The sequence below is a fragment of the Myotis daubentonii genome, chromosome 12 (assembly GCF_963259705.1).
Source record: "Myotis daubentonii chromosome 12, mMyoDau2.1, whole genome shotgun sequence".
Classification (NCBI taxonomy): domain Eukaryota; kingdom Metazoa; phylum Chordata; class Mammalia; order Chiroptera; family Vespertilionidae; genus Myotis; species Myotis daubentonii.
The window spans coordinates 45,209,889-45,229,612 of NC_081851.1; the positions used below are offsets into that span (position 1 = coordinate 45,209,889).

General features: G+C 37.1%; 1 protein-coding gene across 2 annotated transcripts in view; it reads left to right on the forward strand.

The window, feature by feature from the left end:
- The window catches only part of PUS10 (pseudouridine synthase 10), a 64,699-nt gene that overhangs the window by 14,561 nt on the left and 30,414 nt on the right, over window positions 1-19,724 (forward strand). For both annotated transcript variants that reach the window (XM_059659726.1, XM_059659727.1), the window contains exons 5-8: window positions 12,514-12,548; window positions 16,161-16,272; window positions 18,417-18,478; window positions 19,214-19,259. In XM_059659726.1, the coding sequence (XP_059515709.1) occupies window positions 12,514-12,548; window positions 16,161-16,272; window positions 18,417-18,478; window positions 19,214-19,259 (255 nt within the window). The remainder of the gene's footprint in view (window positions 1-12,513; window positions 12,549-16,160; window positions 16,273-18,416; window positions 18,479-19,213; window positions 19,260-19,724) is intronic.

Genomic DNA, 19,724 nt, shown 5'->3' on the forward strand with positions numbered 1-19,724 from the left:
TTATTTTAATAGTTATTTCTGTATTATCATATTCATGACTGATTCCTCTGAACTTCTACACCACATTGAGTTAGTGTCACACTAAAATTGCTATAGGTTGAATGACCAAGACTTATCTAATATTAGGCTAAACTTGTATTTTTAGGAAAAGAGCATTCCATTAAGTCCTTTAAAAAGTAAATGTTTTTAAAGTCCTGTTAATCTTTTAGGTTTATCTTTCCTAGTGGAGTCCAGTAGAGGGCGATATGGTACTATTAGTTTCGTTTACTGGTCCCTCTGGGGTAGTGTGTGGGCGTTTGCTCACTCTATTGATTTTAAATGCATATAGCGCCTCTTAAATGTTACTTTGGTTGTATGAAACACCTACTTTTTTTTTTTTTTAGGACTTTACTGTTTATTACATTTACTTAACTAGATATAAATGCTACATTCATTCATCTATTTAAATATTTATTGAGCGTAAGTATTTCTGTGAAACAATTGTTCTAAGTCTTCCTCACTCTTCAGATCCTTTTTTGATGTCTTATTACATATTTATATGTTTAATTATTTTCTTATTTAAAAAAACTGAAATACAGTTGGTTATAACATTATTGATTTTAGGTGTACAACATAATGACTCAATATATGTCTATATTGCAAAATGATCACCATAATATGTCTAGTTAATGTCCATCACCATACATGGTAACAAATTTTTTTGTGTGATGGAACATCTTTGTTTTCTTTTTCTTTTAAGTTTTTAAGTTGAATTTATTGGGGTGACATTAGTTCATAAAACCATACCGGTTTCAAGTGTATAACTCAATAAAGCATCACCTGCACACTGCATCATGCATCCATCGCCCAAAGCAAAGTAGAAACATAAATTCTTATACTTGGGATTAGAAAACTGCCAACTAAATGATAGGCAGGAGTGGCTTAAAAACTGTGTTTCTTTCCATCCCAATTTATCCCCCCTTTATTAATTATTATATTATCCATCTGAATAACTATAAACCTACTTTTGCCCACCCCTGTATATACATACAAATGGCAAGTTAAAGAGCCATATTATTTTTGTTATATACTAATTTAAAAGCTATTCATATACTTTGAAGTACTGATATGATTGAAACTCATGATTCTTTTTTTTGGTGGAATCTCAGTTTATCTATGAAGTGGTTGTTAAAACGTTACTGTGAGTATCAGGTCCAATATAATGTGAAGGGAACTAACTTAGATAGGAAAAAATAAAATAGATTTTATTTAAATGTGGTCTTGAAGTATCCATAAGGGAATGAAATAATGAAATTGATGCAAAGGTATCAACATGGGTAGCACTTTTATTATATTAAGAATCATAGTATAAAATGGTTTCTGTTTAGAATTCAGTTCACACCTAGGATTTAAATTTTCTGTGAAGGTGTTATGATGTGTATTGACCATATGATATTCATTTAGTATTATCACTATAAATTCATATTAGAAACTATGAGATAGTAATTTTAGCATGTATTTGGATCGTATTTCTGAAGGCATCACAGAAATCCTCTACCTATCAAGGAAATGAGCATGCTTACTCATGCCCTATTGTAACCAGGCAGAATGCTACACTGCTATTCCAAAAGATTTTTGTTAAATATAGACATGTACTCAGGGCACTTCTGTGGGATAACATTTTTATTCATGATGTAACCCCAAGTTATAAAAATCTTACAAAAAATCTTATTTTGCAAATATAAGCCAAACCAATGGACATGGACAACAGGGGGATGGGAGCATGAGTTTGTGTGTGTGGGGGAGGTTGGGGGTTAATGGGGGGGATGAGGACACATTTGTAATACCTTAACTAATAATAAAAAATAAAAATAAAAAAAATAAAGAGAATGTATATATGAGAAAAAAAAAAAAGATGGCCCACATGTGTCTCTCTCTTTTTTTTTTAAATATAGCTTATTGATTTTTTACAGAGAGGAAGGGAGAGGGATAGAGAGTTAGAAACACTGATGAGAAAGAAATATCGATCAGCTGCCTCCTGCACACCCCCTACTGGGGATGTGCCCGCAACCAAGGTACATGCCCTTGACCAGAATCGAACCTGGGACCCTTGAGTCCTCAGGCCGACGCTCTATCCACTGGGCTAAACCAGTCAGGGCTCCTTTTTTATATATACATAAAATAAAATTTACCACGTTAACAATTTTAAAGTGTCCAAATCAGTGGCATTGTTACGATGTTGTGCAACCATCATTACTACCTAGTTTTGCTATTGAGTTTTTTTTCTTGTTTCTAGTTTTTTAAAGTTGCTTTTTTCAGCTTATTTTGGCCTCTCCCATGTGAGAGGCCTTCTTCAGTTGTTTGCTGACCCTTGGCTGGCCGGTCTTATTTAAGAGTACAGGTCGAGAAGCAGTTGTAAGCTGGAGTGCATGAATAAGGAGGAGTGGTGGACAGGCAGTTTTACTGTCTCCATTGTCATTATCTTTAGGACTTTCCACTTGAGTAGGCCACATTCCTCAGAGAAGATGCATTTCCTGTCTAGGGAACTGTCCAGATCCAGAGGTGGGGGCAGCAGTGGTGGGTGTGTGCCATGATCTTATTGTCTTTGTTTACTCACTGAAGTAAATGTAACTCATGACCCCCCAGGCAAAAGACCCCTATTTTGCCATCTCCAGGAAAAAGACTGTATAGTCTTTACAGGAGTTAGGGAGAGGCCTTCATCTGGCTGCATGGAGTGGGGGAGGGGTGTAAGGACCTACCTCTTTTTCAAACAGATTTCAGTCAATTTCCCTTTTTTTTTTGATCCTCCTACCCCTATTTCCAAATTCCTTCATGTTGTTTATTACTCAAACGTTTGCTGATTGCCTATCAGTTTGTCCTGCTGCCATTTTGGGATTCCAATTTATTTTGGGGGGTCTACTAAGTCCTTTACCACTCTTCTATTTGCTTTCCAAACGTTGCTGTTCCCTACATTCTCACTGTCCCCATCCTGGAAGAGTTTATACACTTTTAACAAATCTCTTTACTGTTGGTTTAGAACAGTGGCTCTTAACCTTCCTAATGCTGCGACCCTTTAATACCATTCCTCATATTGTGGTGACCCCCAACCATAAAATTATTTTCGTTGCTACTTCATAACTGTAATTTTGCTACTGTTATGAATCGTAATGTAAATATCTGATATGCAGGATGTATTTTCATTGTTACAAATTGAACATAATTAAAGCATAGTGATTAATCACAAAAACAATATGTAATTATATATGTGTTTTCCGATGGTCTTAGGCGACCCCTGTGAAAGGGTCGTTCGACCCTCAAAGGGGTCGCGACCCACAGGTTGGCGACCCACAGGTTGAGAACTGCTGGTTTAGAAGATTAGCAAAAGTTCATCCCTTCATTTGATCTTCTCTCCTTACCCAGAAGTCCAAATATTTTTGTTTACTTTTAAGATATAATTTTTGCATTTGTCTCATTTTAATTTTTACTATTGTTACGTTATTTTTATTTACTACATTAAACAAGTCACCCAGATCAAGGTATACAGCCTTGTTCTTTTTATATGTGAGGTTAGAAATATTTTTTGTGCTATAGCAACTCTAATGTATATCTATCAATTTAGTTTTTATTTTACAACCTAATTATACAGAAGAACATGAAGAGAAAATATGTGAAAAAATATTTGCAGTAGGGTTTATATTCCTTTTTGGCATTTAATAGGATTCACACCCAGAAGGTCTGCTTTCTCCTTTGCCCGCCCCAGCCTCACTGACTTATGATCTTTACAGTGCTTGCAGATTTTAAGGTTATGTAGTGAGGAGTGGTAGATGGAAGAGAAGTGTAGAAAAAACTCATTATCCGTTAGATTCTTGAGATATTTAATAATCATTTTGACATTGCATGAACTTAGGACTTTCTTATTTGTTTAGTTGTTTTATCTTCTATTTTTTAAAAAATATATTTTATTTATTTTTTTACAGAGAGGAAGGGAGAGGGACAGAGAGCTAGAAACATAGATGGGAGAGAAACATCGATCAGCTGCTTCCTGCACACTTCCCACTGGAGATGGGCCCGCAACCAAGGCATATGCCCTTGACCGGAATCGAACCCGGGACCCTCCAGTCCACAGGCCGACGCTCTATCCACTGAGCCAAACCAGTTAACACTAGCTTCTATTTTTATTGTACAAATTAGTGGTTGTATATGAATAACTCACCACACTGTCATTCTCTAGAAATTTACTTGAAATTTCCCAGACACCGAAGCTTTGTCATTAGATCTTGCCTTGAGACAGGCCTTCACCAAGTTATTCTTAGGAATCTGCGGTTCCTTTTTTCTTCTTTCTCTCTCACTGTCTCTATCTCTTTCTCCCCATGCTCTTTCACCCCTCCCCCACTCCCCTCTCCTTCTCTGCCTCCCTCCCTTCCTTCCTCATACTACACTAAGGTATCTTAATAAAGATATTGGCAGGATTTAAACTGGGCAGGATCTAAGGTCCAAGGGCCCCTGCTTTTCTCCGTATCCCAGTGTCTCATTGCGTTTTGTTGTTGAGTGTGTGGGTTTGATCTGCCTTGATCATTTGCCTTTATGTCTTGCACACCTGTTAATCAGCATTCATAGCTAGAAACTGGCCCAATGCAGGTGCTGTTCCATACTCAGATTCACAACAACATTTTTAAAATATCACCTTCCTTAAACATTTAGACTAAAACTAGAACTGAAAGTTTGGAAGGGACAAGGCTCAAGGAAAGCCCCCATTCAAAAAATGTGCTTCAAGAAGTAGTTTAATATATCTTTTGAATTATACACAGAGAGTCAGCATTATAGAAACAACAGTTAACCTTTTTTTGGTAGACCTTCTCATTTAAACTTTTAATTACACAAGAAACAGTATTCTTCCTTCATTGTTCCGAATTACTTGCTGCTAAATAGGAAGAGAATTTGAACTTAGTTCTTTCTGTCTTGAAATCTCCTGTTTTCTGTAGGGTATTTTATGACCTCCTTGCCATCCTGGTTCTGACTACTTGTGCAATTCCCTGGAAAGAAAAGGTGGCAGGCACACTAAACCTTAACAAATCAGAGGAGTTTATTGTTTACTTGAAAAGATTTTGTTTGAAGTTCTCAGTGCATGGCTTTGATATATTTAGAAAGACTCAAATATAAATAGCTTGACATATAACCTGTTTCTCAAATTATACTAGAATTCATTAATTTGGAAAAAATGTTTTCTTTAAAAAGCAAGATCATGATATATGGGTGTGTGTGTGTGTGTGTGTGTGTGTGTGTGTGTGTGTGTGTAACATTTTTTAGTTTACAAAGCAATCTATTCTCACAACACCTCTAAAGTTAGCTGTTGTATTTATGGGGAATGATGTCTGATATTCTTTATTTAAGGAAGTTTGTTTTTATTCTAAGTTGAGTAAGTTTTAAAATGAGAAGTGGAGGAAAATAGGTAGCAACCTGAGATTTTATATGGAATGACCATATGTAAGTATCTGAAAGTTTTCCCTCAGAAACCACCCAGTTTATCCGAAGAAGAATCTCTTGACCAGAGAGGCATAAACTTGGCTGCCTGAGACCAGAGCAGAGTAGGGAAGGCGGTGGCAGGTCTCTATTCAGACTGCAAACCCTCACTGAATCCTCCTGTTTTCCTTGGAGGCCTTCACTCCAGCCATCCTCTTGCCCGAGGCTCCTGTTTCCCAGAGTATAAATCTTCTGCTCCTGCTTGGTATCGGGGAGGCGGCCCGGTGTCAGCCCGTTCCTTCCGCTAGCCTTCAGCCACTCCCTTTGGTTGGCCCATGTCTCACCCCTGTTGTCTTCTGCCTCCAGACCTCAGCTTTGCTGGGTTTGAAGGGCAAGTACCTTCCTTTGCTGACACTTAGGGACCAGCTGCGTTCCAGTCCCGCATCCGTCTTTGCGTACTGAGAGAAGGGGTGATGAATTATTTTCTTGTTTTATTGTTAGAGTTTCTATTTCCTGTTTCTCATTCTCCACCTTATTTTGAGATGATTTTCCAGAGGAGAGGTGGGCAGAAATGTCTTTTTTTTCACCATCTTGAAGCTGGAAGTCTTATGATTTTATAATAACAAAATTCCTTTAGTATATTAAAAAAGTAATAGCTAAAGATTAATTTTTTTAAATTCAATAAATCTATAATTTTATTAACCAATGTCACCCCAATAAATTCTATTAAAATTCAATAAATAAATTCTTATCCCGAGGAATATATTCAATGTAAATCAAGTTCAACACACAGAATGCCTCCAGTCTTGTAATTTTCCTTTGATAACTTGGAATAATTTTTAAATATTTCTCTTTATGGAGTTCTTGAGTTATTTATCGAACAGGCCTTTTTCAACAATTAATAGATTCTCAGCAATGAACAATAACTTTGTCTCCTTGGTATTTCAAAACTTAAAATTTACTTTTAAGAGCTGTTTTTCTTGGTAGTAATTTTGAAGTGAACTTGTATTTACGGCTATTGAAATTGAGCCAGTTAATACATTGAAGTCTCTTGAATTTATAAGTTCACTTTACTGCTTTTTCACTGAAGATGCTAGTTCTTGAAGATCAAATTCGAGGAGGAAATACATTTGTATCCTCTCAGCCACACCCTGTGGCTAGCAGTCTTGGTTGAGATGTCTTTGCTTCACTGCTATTATTAACTCTAGAGTTACATGAAATTCAGTTGCCAAGTTATCCCTCTTTAGCATGGGACATTAACTGTCTTTCTGTCTATCCCAGACAGAGCCCTTTGTTCATTGTAGCTGTTCTGTTTGTTTTTTTCCTGATTCCCCCTCTGCCCCACCTCCACTCCAACCCCACCTTCCTATCTCCATAGAATTTTCCCATGATTATTTCCAATCATATCCTTCAGAGCAAACCTCAGCACCTAGAGTATTGGGGAGCGCAACAGAAATTCTCCTCCTCAAAATTCACAACCTGGAAATGGTAATTCTCCTGGAACTGGGTCGGTGGGGCTGTACAACCTAATATGAACCTGCAGAGTTGTCCTATCTTTGTTGATTTGTCCTTGCTTCTCCCCTCTCACTTGTCATAAGCGTTCAACCTTTTAATGCTATCTAGAGGATTTTATTGCCAACAGTAGTAGGAGAAGCTGGAGTGAGAAGGCCTTATGTCTCACTGCAGTTTCTTTTTTTTCTCAATTCTGTGGGAAAAGATAATAGATTTGTAGAGGTTTTTGTACATAGCTGACATAAGTTTTATTTGTCAAAAGCAACACCCAGACTCAGACTGTTGGTCATTACAACACAGTCTGATATCGGAGACTCTGGGGAAAAGAAGAGTGGGATTCAGGCAGGGAGATGCTGGAGATGAGGACTCTGGGGTGAGAGATGCAGGGGAAGAGTCTACCTCAGCTTAGTGGTACAGTCCAGCAGAGTAATAGGAGTGTATTCTGCTTTCCTTTTTTTTTCTTAAAAAAAATATTTTTATTGATTTCAGAGAGGAAGGGAAAGGGAGAAAGAGAGACACATCAATGATGAGAGAGAATCACTGATTGACTGCCTCCTGCATGCTCCACACAGGGGATCCAGCCTGCAACCGGGCATGTGTCCTGACCAAGAATCGAACTGTGACCTCCTGGTTCCTAGGTCGATGCTCAACCACTGAGCCACGCCGGCTGGGCCTCCCTTCCTTTCTTACTTTCCTCTTTCTGCCACCGCACTTGACATCAAACCTGACACACGGAGAGGAGTGGGTCCTTTGTGAGGCAGGGGTTCAAGGTTGTAGCAGATTGGAGAGAGGGGAGGAGAAGGAGGTAGAAGAAGGGGAGAAGGCGGAGAAGGAAATCTTAGGCAGTTGTGCTGGATGAGAAAAGGGAAGGAGAGTATCTATTGTTACGAACCTCAGTATTGAGTCTAGTTCCCAACCGGCTATTTGTATGCAAGAAAAAGAAATGTGTATATGTATGCATGTGTATGTGTTGGAAGAAGAAGAGGGAGCAGGAATACTACCTCTAGCTGCCCAAACAACTATTGTCATTTCCCTATTGGCACAAGTCTATATTTGTATTGTCTTTGTTATTATAAAGAGTCCAAGAGATGTGTCAGATTAAAAAGACTTTAGAATTGCTTTAAAAATATGTTTTTATTGACTTTAGCGAGAAGGGAAGGGAAAGGGATAGAGACTTAGAAACATCAATCAGCTGCCTCCTGCACGCCCCCTACTGGGGATTGAGCCCACAACCTGGGCATGTGCCCTGACTGGGAATCAGTGACCTCTTGGTTCATGGATTGACCCTCAATCACTGAGCCACCCTGGTTGGGGCAAAAGACTAGAGTTTTAAGGGCATTAATGGTAATTCGAAAGACCTACATCACTGCTAGTCACCAAGTTTTCTTGGTTTGTGTCTTCATATCTAAGCTGCCTACTCTTCTCTATCCCCACCAGCATTGCCATAATATACTATTTCTTGCTTGAATTACTGCTTTAATTTACTACATGTCTTCATTTCCCTTAGTTCCCATCTTCCTCTTCTAATTGACACTGAAACCAGACAGAGCATTCCTGAAGACAAATATGATCATGCCTTTCCATTGCTTAAAATCCTGCCATGGCACCATATTGCTTTAAGTGTAAAATCTAACCCCTTAGCATAGGTACAGTTGTTCTGTACCTTTGCACTCCCCAGCCACATGTCCTTAGCTCTTTAGGGACTTACAGTTCCCAGAACTCTCCTGAAGCTGTCTGGTTTTTGCATCATAGAGTTTCTGTATTTGGAACATACTTCCCCCATTCTTTCCCCAGTTAATTCTAAGTAATTGATCCTTCAAAGCTCAGATTAGGTGTCACTTCTCCTACAGGACTGAGCTGAGGGTGCCTTACATGTTCCCTCTAAATATGTCCCTGACATAGTCACCACTATTCTGTATTTTTATTTTTATCAATATTATTATTATTATTATTAAATTTTATTTTACTCCCCTTATTCTCTCCTACATCATGAGTTCCCTATGGGCAGAGATTGGTCTTTCATCTCTGTATTCTCAGCAAAGATCTCACCACATAAGTGGTGCCCACAAAATAATGAAGTGTAGAGCCCTTTCATTCTATAGTTGAGAAACCAACATGTAGAGAGATAAGCCACCTTGCAAGTGATCACACAATATTTACAGGCAGGACCAACCTTTTAGGGGTTGTTTCCCTCGGGAATTGTAGACTCAGGTTCTATAAGGGCCAGATAGGCAACATATCTGAGAAAAGTGGACTATCTTTTTCAGCAATCATTCTGTCATTTTTCTGGAACATATGCCTTTTTTTTACACTACCTTTTCTATGATAAATACTTTGGTATAAGAAATATTTTACTTTTAACTACACTATCACAAAGAAAGACAGTGTGAAAATGGTGGTTATATTGTGACTTGATGAGTTACAGGTCAGTGCTGGTTCTTTGTGCCTCTATGGGATTTTGTAGGTACATAAATGTGGCATTTCTCATGTTATTTAGTCTTTGGATTCATGCCCTCGTTGGGTACTGGAAATCTGCTAACCTTTCTAGTTTAGTTTCTTGTTGTTGAACTCCCTACTCGCATTTATGCACACATATACATACTCTACACTACAATTTTACTAAATTGTAGTTCCCAAACATGCCATTTTTAATGCCTGTTTCTCTCTGTCCTTCCTTCCTGCCACCTCGGCTTGAATCAGCCTCAATCCCTGGCCCTACATCACCCACTCTCCTCATTAGGTACTGGATGAACCACTTCCTCAAAACTCTAAAGTTCAAAAGGCATAGACTTTCCCTGGTGTGTGTGTGTGTGTGTGTGTGTGTCCAGAGTACACAGCACTTTAGCAAGGATGCTATTCAACTGCCCCATTTAGAACTTGCTTGGAATCTATATATATAAAAGCCTAAGCGACCGGTCGACCAGCCAACTTGTTGCTATGACGCACACTGACCACCAGGGGGCAGACACTCAACGCAGGAGCTGCCCCCTGGTGGTCAGTGCACTCCCACAGCCAACCTCCCATGGCCGGCTAGCCCCAATCGGCCCCAATAGGGCCGGCTGGCCAACCTCCCACAGTCTCTCCCCCTGGCTGGCCAACCTCCCACGGCCCCTCCTCCCCAGCCAACCTCCCATGGCCCCTCCCCCTTGGCCAACCTCCTGCAGCCCCGATCGCTAGCCAGGCCGAGGGATCCCACCCATGCATGAATTCGTACACCAAGCCTCAGTTCTTTAATAAAGTTAAAGCAGAGTCCAAGATTAAATTGTGTGGTTTTTGAGTTTTTAGGAGGTGATAATACTGCCTTTGTTATCAAATTTGATTAAACTTGACAACTTTAATGCCATTTGACTCTTTTGGGGAGGAAGAATTGAATTGCTTGCTCTCTAGAGAGTGAATTTTTCCCATTGACTAAGGAATCGAAGATTTATAAATTTAAAATTATTTTGGTGACCTAAAAGAGAGAAATGTACTTCTTTTTCCCCAGCAGAAGCAGGTTCAGGGCATTGTCAACACTTGGTAAAAAATTGCATAATTGAGCACCTGGAACTTGTTTGGGATTCAGTTTTCCAGCCCCTGCTGTGTGATGAGTTCCGTGGGACCTGCTGGCATGCTTGAGCAGGGAGCCTAGAGGATTAGGAAGGGGAAACCCTTTAGCAGATCTCAGGTACTGAAGAGATTTGATTTAATTTTACATGTTACACATGGTAATCTGGTTTCCCTTGGCAACCTCCAGTTCTGCCCTACTTTATAATCAGAGGATGACAGGAAACATTGCAGACTTGATGGCATCACCTGGAAGTGACTGTTGAGAACAGATTTTGCCTCAAAAGAGGAGAGAAGAAGGTTACTGAAAAAAACTAATGAATCTGAGTCCCCTTAAGGAGGGGGCAGGTAAGATAGTTCCCTAAAGCTCAGATACCGAAGAGATTCCATTGATGAGGGAGATTTCAGAACTACCTGTAGTAGAGCAGTGTGGGATCTGAGGGTCTCTGACCGCTAGTGATATGTATACTATACCATGCCCATACACTTTCAAAGAGGTCCTGAGTAAATGGAAGGAGAGATGGAGGGGGTCTGTAGTACTACACATGGTATTAGGTTGAGCTAACAAGGTAAAGAAACTATCAGATCAGAAGGCACTGATGAGACAGTTAGGCACTGGGAACAGTTCTCGTTCTCACCTAGCTAGTGATCATTCTGTTTAGTTCATGTCCAAAGGAAGTAATGCACCTAATGTTTCCAAATGATTATAAGTCTTTAGAAGTATCTAGTGCCTTACTGAAGTTTAAAAGGACAGGGTTCTACATATGAGCCATAGTGAGTGTGTGTGTGTAGGTGGATAGATAAGATAGATTGATAGATCTATAGATATAACTAGGTTTTGAGGTGGATGTGAGTGATAATGACTGGCCAGTGATAGAGACTGCATATGGCATTTTATCATCTTACATGTGCTTGTGTCATCTTCACAAAATGCTGTATACTGAGGTAGCACGTGTCATTACCTTTTTTTAAGGTGAAAGCTATGGTAGTCTAATGGCAAACGGAGAAATCTTACTGTCACACACACACTGTGTAAAGCAGCAGTTCTCAACCTGTGGGTCGCGACCCCTTTGGGGGTCAAACGAAGACCATCGGAAAACACATATATAATTACATTTTGTTTTTGTGATTAATCACTATGCTTTAATTATGTTCAATTTGAAACAATGAAATTGGGGGTCACCATAACATGAAGAACTGTATTAAAGGGTCACGGCATTAGGAAGGTTGAGAACCACTGGTGTAAAGCATTTTACATGAATTTCCTTGAATCCTCATAATGACCATGATTGTGAATGTGATTTTAGCAATTTTTTCAGTTTTCTATTAATCCTCCCCAGAACATTCTCCCTAACATCTTATTATGAGAATGTTCAAACATATAATAAAGTGGAAAGAATGGACACCCATATACCCACCTGGATTCTACAGTTGTTATGGTTTTTCTATATTTGCTTTTTTGTATATCTAGCCATCAATTTATCTACCATACACATTAGTTTTTCTTGTATTCCAGAGTGAGTTACAGACATGAGGACCTTTGACTCTTCAACATATACATGTGTATATCATTAGGCATAATTAAAACTGTGTTAGCCCTATTAGAAAACAAAAACAAAACCTAGCCTTCAATTCTGTGCGTTAAGGACATAGTATGCACTCAGTCACTTTGGGCCTTTCCCTATGCAATAGTAAGATACTTTAAGAAAAAAATGTAAGCTACCCATGTCAAAAAACACTTGTACCTCATTAATAAGAAATAGAAATCTGTAGGAGGGTGGGGGATACCCCTGTTGAATTCCTAGGCCACAGCCAGCAACGTTGCAAAGTGGCTTCTTAATCTCATTTCTGATTTTATATGAGGTTGAGGTCACTGCCACATTTCTGAACACTACCTTCTCTCCCAAAAAGGGGAGTTTGATTAGCAAATTAGTTAAGCGCTTTTGTAATGATATTGGAACTGAATTTCAATAAACATTTTTTCCCTTTTCTTTCTGGCTGTGACTAAATTGCCTACAGCATGCTGCATGGTTGCTGGTAAAACAGGAAATGGGGTAAGTAATTTAGGTAGGGAATTTTTACCACCATTTAAATATAAGCTGCCTAATTCTTAAAGGACTTTTACTACCACTATCTCTTTTTTTTAGAGTGAGTTCAGTGGCTAATAGAGAATTTGGCACAAAGAAAATTTTCATTGTATAAATTTAGGTGTCAACCTTGTTTAATTGGTTTATTTGCATAACATTAGCAGATTTTTTTTGTAGCTTTAACATGAATGTAAATACATACTTTATATTCATTGGCCACTTATATAATGTAGTTTGGCAAGTTATTTTAAGAGAATAAATTTCATACTGATTTTAGAAACTAATTTATGAAACTAATTATGCTATAAAAGATACAAAGTAAAATCCTAGTTAAGGCAGAACAATAGTGAGTTTATACATAGATGAGACATAGAAAACAGGTCCACAGTCCTTCATCGGAAACCCTTCAAGGCCAAATGTGTTATGGAATGTAGAAATTTTTAGATTTTGAAAATGTTATATGGTGTTAAATACCATATATAACATACCTTCCCTTCTAGGGTCTGGGTTGCTACTGTATAATCCAGCGGTTCTCAACCTGTGGGTCGCGACCCCTTTGGCGGTCGAACGACCCTTTCACAGGGGTCGCCTAAGACCATCCTGCATATCAGATATTTACATTACGATTCATAACAGTTGCAACATTACAGTTATGAAGTAGCGATGAATATAATTTTATGGTTGGGTCACAACATGAGGAACTGTATTTAAAGGGCCAGAAGGTTGAGAACCACTGGTATAATCAAACATTAATACTTCTACAGTGAAACATATGAATATTCACACTAAGTTTCATAACCAAAGTCTCTAAACAGTCTCACATGTTCAATTCACTGAGCTAAGAAAAAAAATCTTTCATTTTCCAGAGCTTTTCGGATTTTAACACTGAAATTTTTAGACTAATATAAAAAAGGCCATGTGACTGCTAGAGGTTTTCTGTGTACTCTGGAGAGAAAAATTCAGAGAGAAGTACAGATTTCTGTATTAAAATCTTGAATTTGGTTAAGTAATTTATTTAAGAAGTAGTTGGTTTTTAAAAATATTTCACATCTACATTTTTCAGGGGGCAATAACCACATATTTATCAAAGGTTTTGGAGTTCGGTTAGGTTATGTTAGATTAGTCTCAAATGCTTGTGATTCTGGCATAATAAAACTTGATACTGTATTTGAGAAAGTGTTTAGTGTAGTCAGAGCATGCTATTTTCTGAATTTTTCAGAGTCCATCCACATTGCTTGTGAGTTGCTGTTATTTCTTATTGAAGGATTTTAAACTAAGTTTATGAGTTCTTCCAAAAGATTCCGTTCAATGTAGGGTTTCTGAGACAGGAAAGATATAGAAAGAGCACTAATTTTTATTCTTAGTGTCCCTAAGTCTTTTTATGTTCAAAAGATTGTGAAAGAATTGCCATTGTAGAATTGACTCAAGGAATTTAGAAAAAATTGTGTTGGATTCTTTGATCTAGTTGGTTGTCATGTTATATCTATAGCAAAAGTGATTGCAATTGACATCCTCATCAGTAGTTTCCTGATAGAGGAGGGAAATGTGGTTACTAAGTACTAAATTGGGACTGAATTTGGTATTATACTAATTCCTCTAAAGGACTTTCAAGCATATGCGGGGGGCCTCTGTAAAAACGTCTACCTACATCATATTAGAAAAGTCATTAGCCACATTCAACTTACAGGATTGAAAATCTGGCATTTTAAATATTTGCATAAGGGTAAGGTTTCCAACTCTTTCCCCTAGCTCTTTGATCTGGAAGAAAAACATGCATATAGTTGAAGTTTTTTAACTTGACTGAGAAGCTCTAAATATACTTCAAAGACTATGAGGGATTTAAAATACCAGTTTTCTTAACTACACATTGAGTAATGTTTTCAGGATTGACTTTTGCCACAACCCATTGTACTTTAGAGTATAAGCAATTTTTAAATAGCTTTCCATTCTTATGTTCTCTGTTTCAACTTTTTATCCTTTAAAAATGCATTCTCATTTATTATTCACCTTTCAATTGTCATGCTTTTTTAATGGAAATATCATTAAACTATTGATATAATATCAAGATAGTTTTTAAAAAGACCTACTTTTTTTGTTATTTAGAAAATTAGAAACAGTTTACGAAGCTCAAATACTTAGTGCTTGAATAAGTTCTTGAATGTCTATTTATTTTTTAACAATTGATTAAATTTAGCCATTAGCTAAATTACGGTCTTATTTTCTACCTTCGCTTAGTAGTGTCTTTTGGTCTTGAAGAATTAAATTATAATAAGCACTGACTAAAAGTAGTCATTTCTATCAGTGAAAATTAATTTTTGTCAATTAAAAAATTTTAAATTGCCGAAACCGGTTTGGCTCAGTGGATAGAGCGTCGGCCTGCGGACTGAAAGGTCCCAGGTTCGATTCCGGTCAAGGGCATGTACCTGGGTTGCGGGCATATCCCCAGTAGGGGATGTGCAGGAGGCAGCTGATCGATGTTTCTAACTATCTCTCTCCCTTCCTCTCTGTAAAAAATCAATAAAATATATATTAAAAAAAATTTTTTTAAATTGATTTTTAGAGAGAGAAACATCAATTTGTTGTTCCACTTATGCATTTATTGGTTGATTCTTATATATGCCCTCACTGGCGATCGAACCCACAACCTTGGTGTATCGGGATGACACCAACTGAGCTACTTGGCCAGGGTATATCAGTGAAAATTAGACATTTAAATAAATGAGTCACAAGTTGGTCCTTAATATCTCCTTCGTTAAAAGTAGCCCTGTGAATAGCCATAAGACTGTTTTGAAGTTTTAATTATATGACTGATGTGGGCCTGTTACTTTATTAGTGATACTAGAGTGTTCTCAGCAGATACTGCAGTGTTCTCAGCAGAGTAGGGCAGTTTTAATAATATCATACCATGTTTTTCTTTCCTCTTACCTCAGTTCCTTTCTCTCACAATTCTAGTTTACAAACCAAAGGCTAGAAATCATAATTGGGACTTCCCCAAACCTGTTTATTGGCTCATAGTAGATTTTGGGGGAATGTCAGATTTTTATTCAGACATTTATCTGATATTAACATGATGAGTATTTCAGATACTTTAGGATTTAATATTTCTTCTTCAGCAGTAAAGAAAAAAGTATGGCTTTTACATATATTTCCCAAAAGTAAGCCCTATTATCAGGAATAGTATTGATGCAAACAGTTTAGTCTGGATGAGATTATTGTAATGTGCAGTTTTGTAGTTTCTGAACAATAAACAATTCTCTCCATCCCATCTTTCTGTCTTCTGATGTATAAATTCTGGAATCTGACAATTCTATCTCATTAGTACACCTTTGTCTCTGAAACATTATACACTGTTTTTATGCCATTAAAAAAAACCAGCTTCTTGATTTTACTGGAATATAAGGCCCATGAGCTCATGAATTTTTGTCTGCTTTGTTCTCTGTTTTTTATCTAATGTGTAAAATAGTGCCTGGGACATAGGAGGCACTTAATAAATATTTTTTAAATAATTGCATAAACTCTTGCCTTTAGTAGAAAAAGTGAAGTTTTTCATGTCAGTGAATTAATTTTTATGTTATTCAGAAAGCAGAGTCTGTCGCTGGGAAGAAATGACATAGTTCAGCTAAAAGAAGCCTACAAATGGATAACTCACCCCCTGCTTTCAGAGGAACTGGGTGTTCCCATTGATGGAAAGGTATTGGGTCATCAGCATTGTTAATTATGTTCTCTGATTTCACCAATTTTACTTTATTTTATGGTACAGTGTTGGTTAGCCAAGAGAATATTCTCTTTAAATAATCCAATGAAGGATTTTTTAGCCTTTAAAATGATAATTTTTAACAGTCTTAAATTGAGGTTAAAGTTTTTTTTTTCTTTCTTTTTTTAAAGACTTCTTTGTGATCCAAGACACTTATGAGTGTAACAGGTGCAGTGTATCCTAATTGACTTAAGAGGTTAGAAATGAATCTAAGCCTTTAATGTACTTATATTTTAATTGTAGGGATGAATTTACTGACACAAAGCAATATATAAATAACGGAGCGAGTATAGCATCCACTCTAGACTATTTAAATTTTGTTATCGTGGCTAATCTTGTTTTCAAATATGCAGACAGAATCCTCTCAACTACAGTGAGCCTGGGCTCAGTCTGTTGCCTTGTTGCTATTTTAAATCCCTCTGTTGGATCTTATGCAGAGACTGCCTTGGAAAACCGAACACTTAACCATCTCCCTATTCCAGAGCCGACCTTGCCTCAGTCTCTAGAATGGATTGAATTTTGGGGAAGAGCTAAACAAGTTTCAAGATGTGGAAACAGGACATATTCCCAGCTCATTTAAATTAAATTGTAAGAGTATGGCCTCATTGCTTGGTCATTTTGCTTGAAGGAAATTCCCTGAATATCAGACACACGCTCATGCAAGTAAAATCAGAAAACCATTTTTCAAAGCTAAATATTTTTTAAAAATGTACTGTTCTGAATTGTATAGCTCTGTTTCTCTCAGTTAGCGAGAATAAACTCTGACTGCCCTTTAAACTGAATACTGAGAGAATAGAAAATAAAACCCACAGATAGCATGAAGAGGAAATGAGGTAATGAAAGTACTTTGGAAATTAAAGAAGTCATTGACAAAAAATATTTTTTACCTCAAGTTTTATTTTTGAAGCACAAATGATTTCTTATATGTTGACTCAGAACCAAAAATAGAAAACAAAAGATATAAAAATGTTCTAATAGATTCAGAAGGACTGAAGTTTTTTTGAGTAAAAAAAAAAAAGTGTTGTAATCTTATTTTTATTTGGTAGATTAGAATAGAGAGGAAAAAAACAACTATTGTGATTCTAGAGTAGTTAATCGGCTTGCCGACAGTCCTATGCAATCTGTAATGTAGTACTCAATAAAAAAGGTAAGATTGTTGCATGGTATGACATTTATATATTTTTCTCAATGTGGAATGTTATATATTCTCCATGGTCAATGTACGCAAAGTATGAAATTGTGCTTTCTTGTGTGTACAAGGATGTTTATTTTAGCATTTTTTTAATACTAGAAAAACTTACTACAACTAAAATATCCAACAGCCCCTAGAGTTGAAAAGATGTCCATGACATAATATTCTTGAAGCAGTTATACAAATGTATGTTTACTGTCCCAAGAAGTATATACTGTACATTTATGTCTATATTTATAAGAAGGGTTTGAAGGAAACACACCAAACTATTCCTGGTTCTATCCCCTCAGTGGAGTGGGATTGAAAACCTGCCCTGTATTTGATCATTTTACAATTTGTATGAATTGCTTTTGTAATAAGAAAAAATTAAGATCTCTCTTTTAAAACTCAAACTTAAGAAGTTTGAACACCTTTAAAAAGCCTCATACAGAGTTTTTAAGCATGTAAATAAAGTGCTTTTTCCTTTGCTAATAATTCTAATCCTCGTATTGCCTGGAATAATTCTTCATTTCTTTCAGTTCTCTCTTCCCAATTCCCTGAATTCTCATTCATCTTCACACCTAATGTATATTCATGTACAAAATGTGAAGAAACATTAAAAACATTTAAACATTTAAAAGTCAGAAACATTTATTTTAAAATTTCTTTCAAACTTGTTTTTTGGTAGGATCACTAGTGGTTGAACTTTAGGAGTTAAAAAAAGAAAAAAGACAATTTCCTCTACAACTGCTCTGTGTACAAGCCGATTTGAAAATAGTAGTATTTCCCGTTTTCCTTGTCACTCTTTTTCTGAGCCAACCTGTGAGAGTTCATTTCTATTTCCATTCATAAGTTGTTAGATGTTGGTTTCCTTTTGCTCATTTTTAAACTGTCTTTTATAATTTTTTAGAGCTTGTTTGAAGTGAGTGTGGTCTTTGCTCACCCAGAAACAGTGGAGGATTGCCACTTCCTGTAAGTTGCCGCGTAAACAACAATGTCAATGGTATAACATTGTTAATGCTTTTTGGTTTTCATGAAAATAGTATTGCTCCTCTTTCTAATGAGTATATCAGAACTTGTCATGTCTTAGTAGGTTTAAAATGTGCTCTCTCTAATGTAAAGTCTAGACCAGGGGTGGGGAACCTTTTTTTTTCTGCCAAGGGCCATTTGGATATTTATAACATCATTTGCGGGCCATACAAAATTATCAGCTTAAAAATTAGCCTGCTGCCCTAACCAGTTTGGCTCAGCGGATAGAGCGTCGGCCTGAGGACTGAGGGGTCCCAGGTTCGATTCTGGTCAGGGGCATGTGCCTGGGTTGCGGGCGCATCCCCAGTGGGAGGTGTGCAGGAGGCAGCTGGTCAATGTTTCTCTCTCATCGATGTTTCTAACTCTGTATTCCTCTCCCTCTCCCTTCCTCTCTGTAAAAAATCAATAAAATATATTTTTTAAAAAATTAGCCTGCTGTATTTGGTCAGACATTTAACTAACTCACCCCTAATGCCTTGGCAGGGCCAGACCAAATGATTTCACAGGCCACAGACTGGACATTCCCCACCCCTGGGACCAATGCAGCTCGTATAGGGATTTATTTTTTCTGCTCCTGATATCCTGAGTTTAGCAGCCATGTTGAATAAAATACGTTTGAATTATATTCACAGCAAAATAAACTCATTAACCTTTTACAATAACTTGAATTTTACGTAGACGTGCAATATGCCCGGATTGCTTCAAGCCAGCCAAAAACAAACAGGTAAGGGTGCCTGGTTCTTATTCTTTAGTGAGTTTTGTCTGAGCTGATTATTCAAATTAAAAAAAAAAAAGATATGCAATAGTAATGTGGCAATCTATTTTACTAAGAATCAAGTCTTTAAATCTTTCCACTTGCTATGTTTATTTATTTATTTTTTCAGCTCTCAACACCTGTGCCTCTGTCTAGAAAGTCATAACCGCACTCACGGTTGTGTCATCATCTGGGTTGTTACCCTCTTGTTGAATTCAGAACCCGGGTTTCAATGATGTTTCTGTTAACCATTTGGGAAAATTTGAACGTATAGATTTTAATTCCCAAAATGATATCATCTGGGAAAGTCTGTGGTAAATTGAACAGTATTCCAAACTTTTGTCTAAGATCTATTTTCTAGCAATTGGTGTTTTAAAAAATATAATCCAAAGTAAATTATTTTATTGTACGGAATTAATAAAGACTATTTCAAGC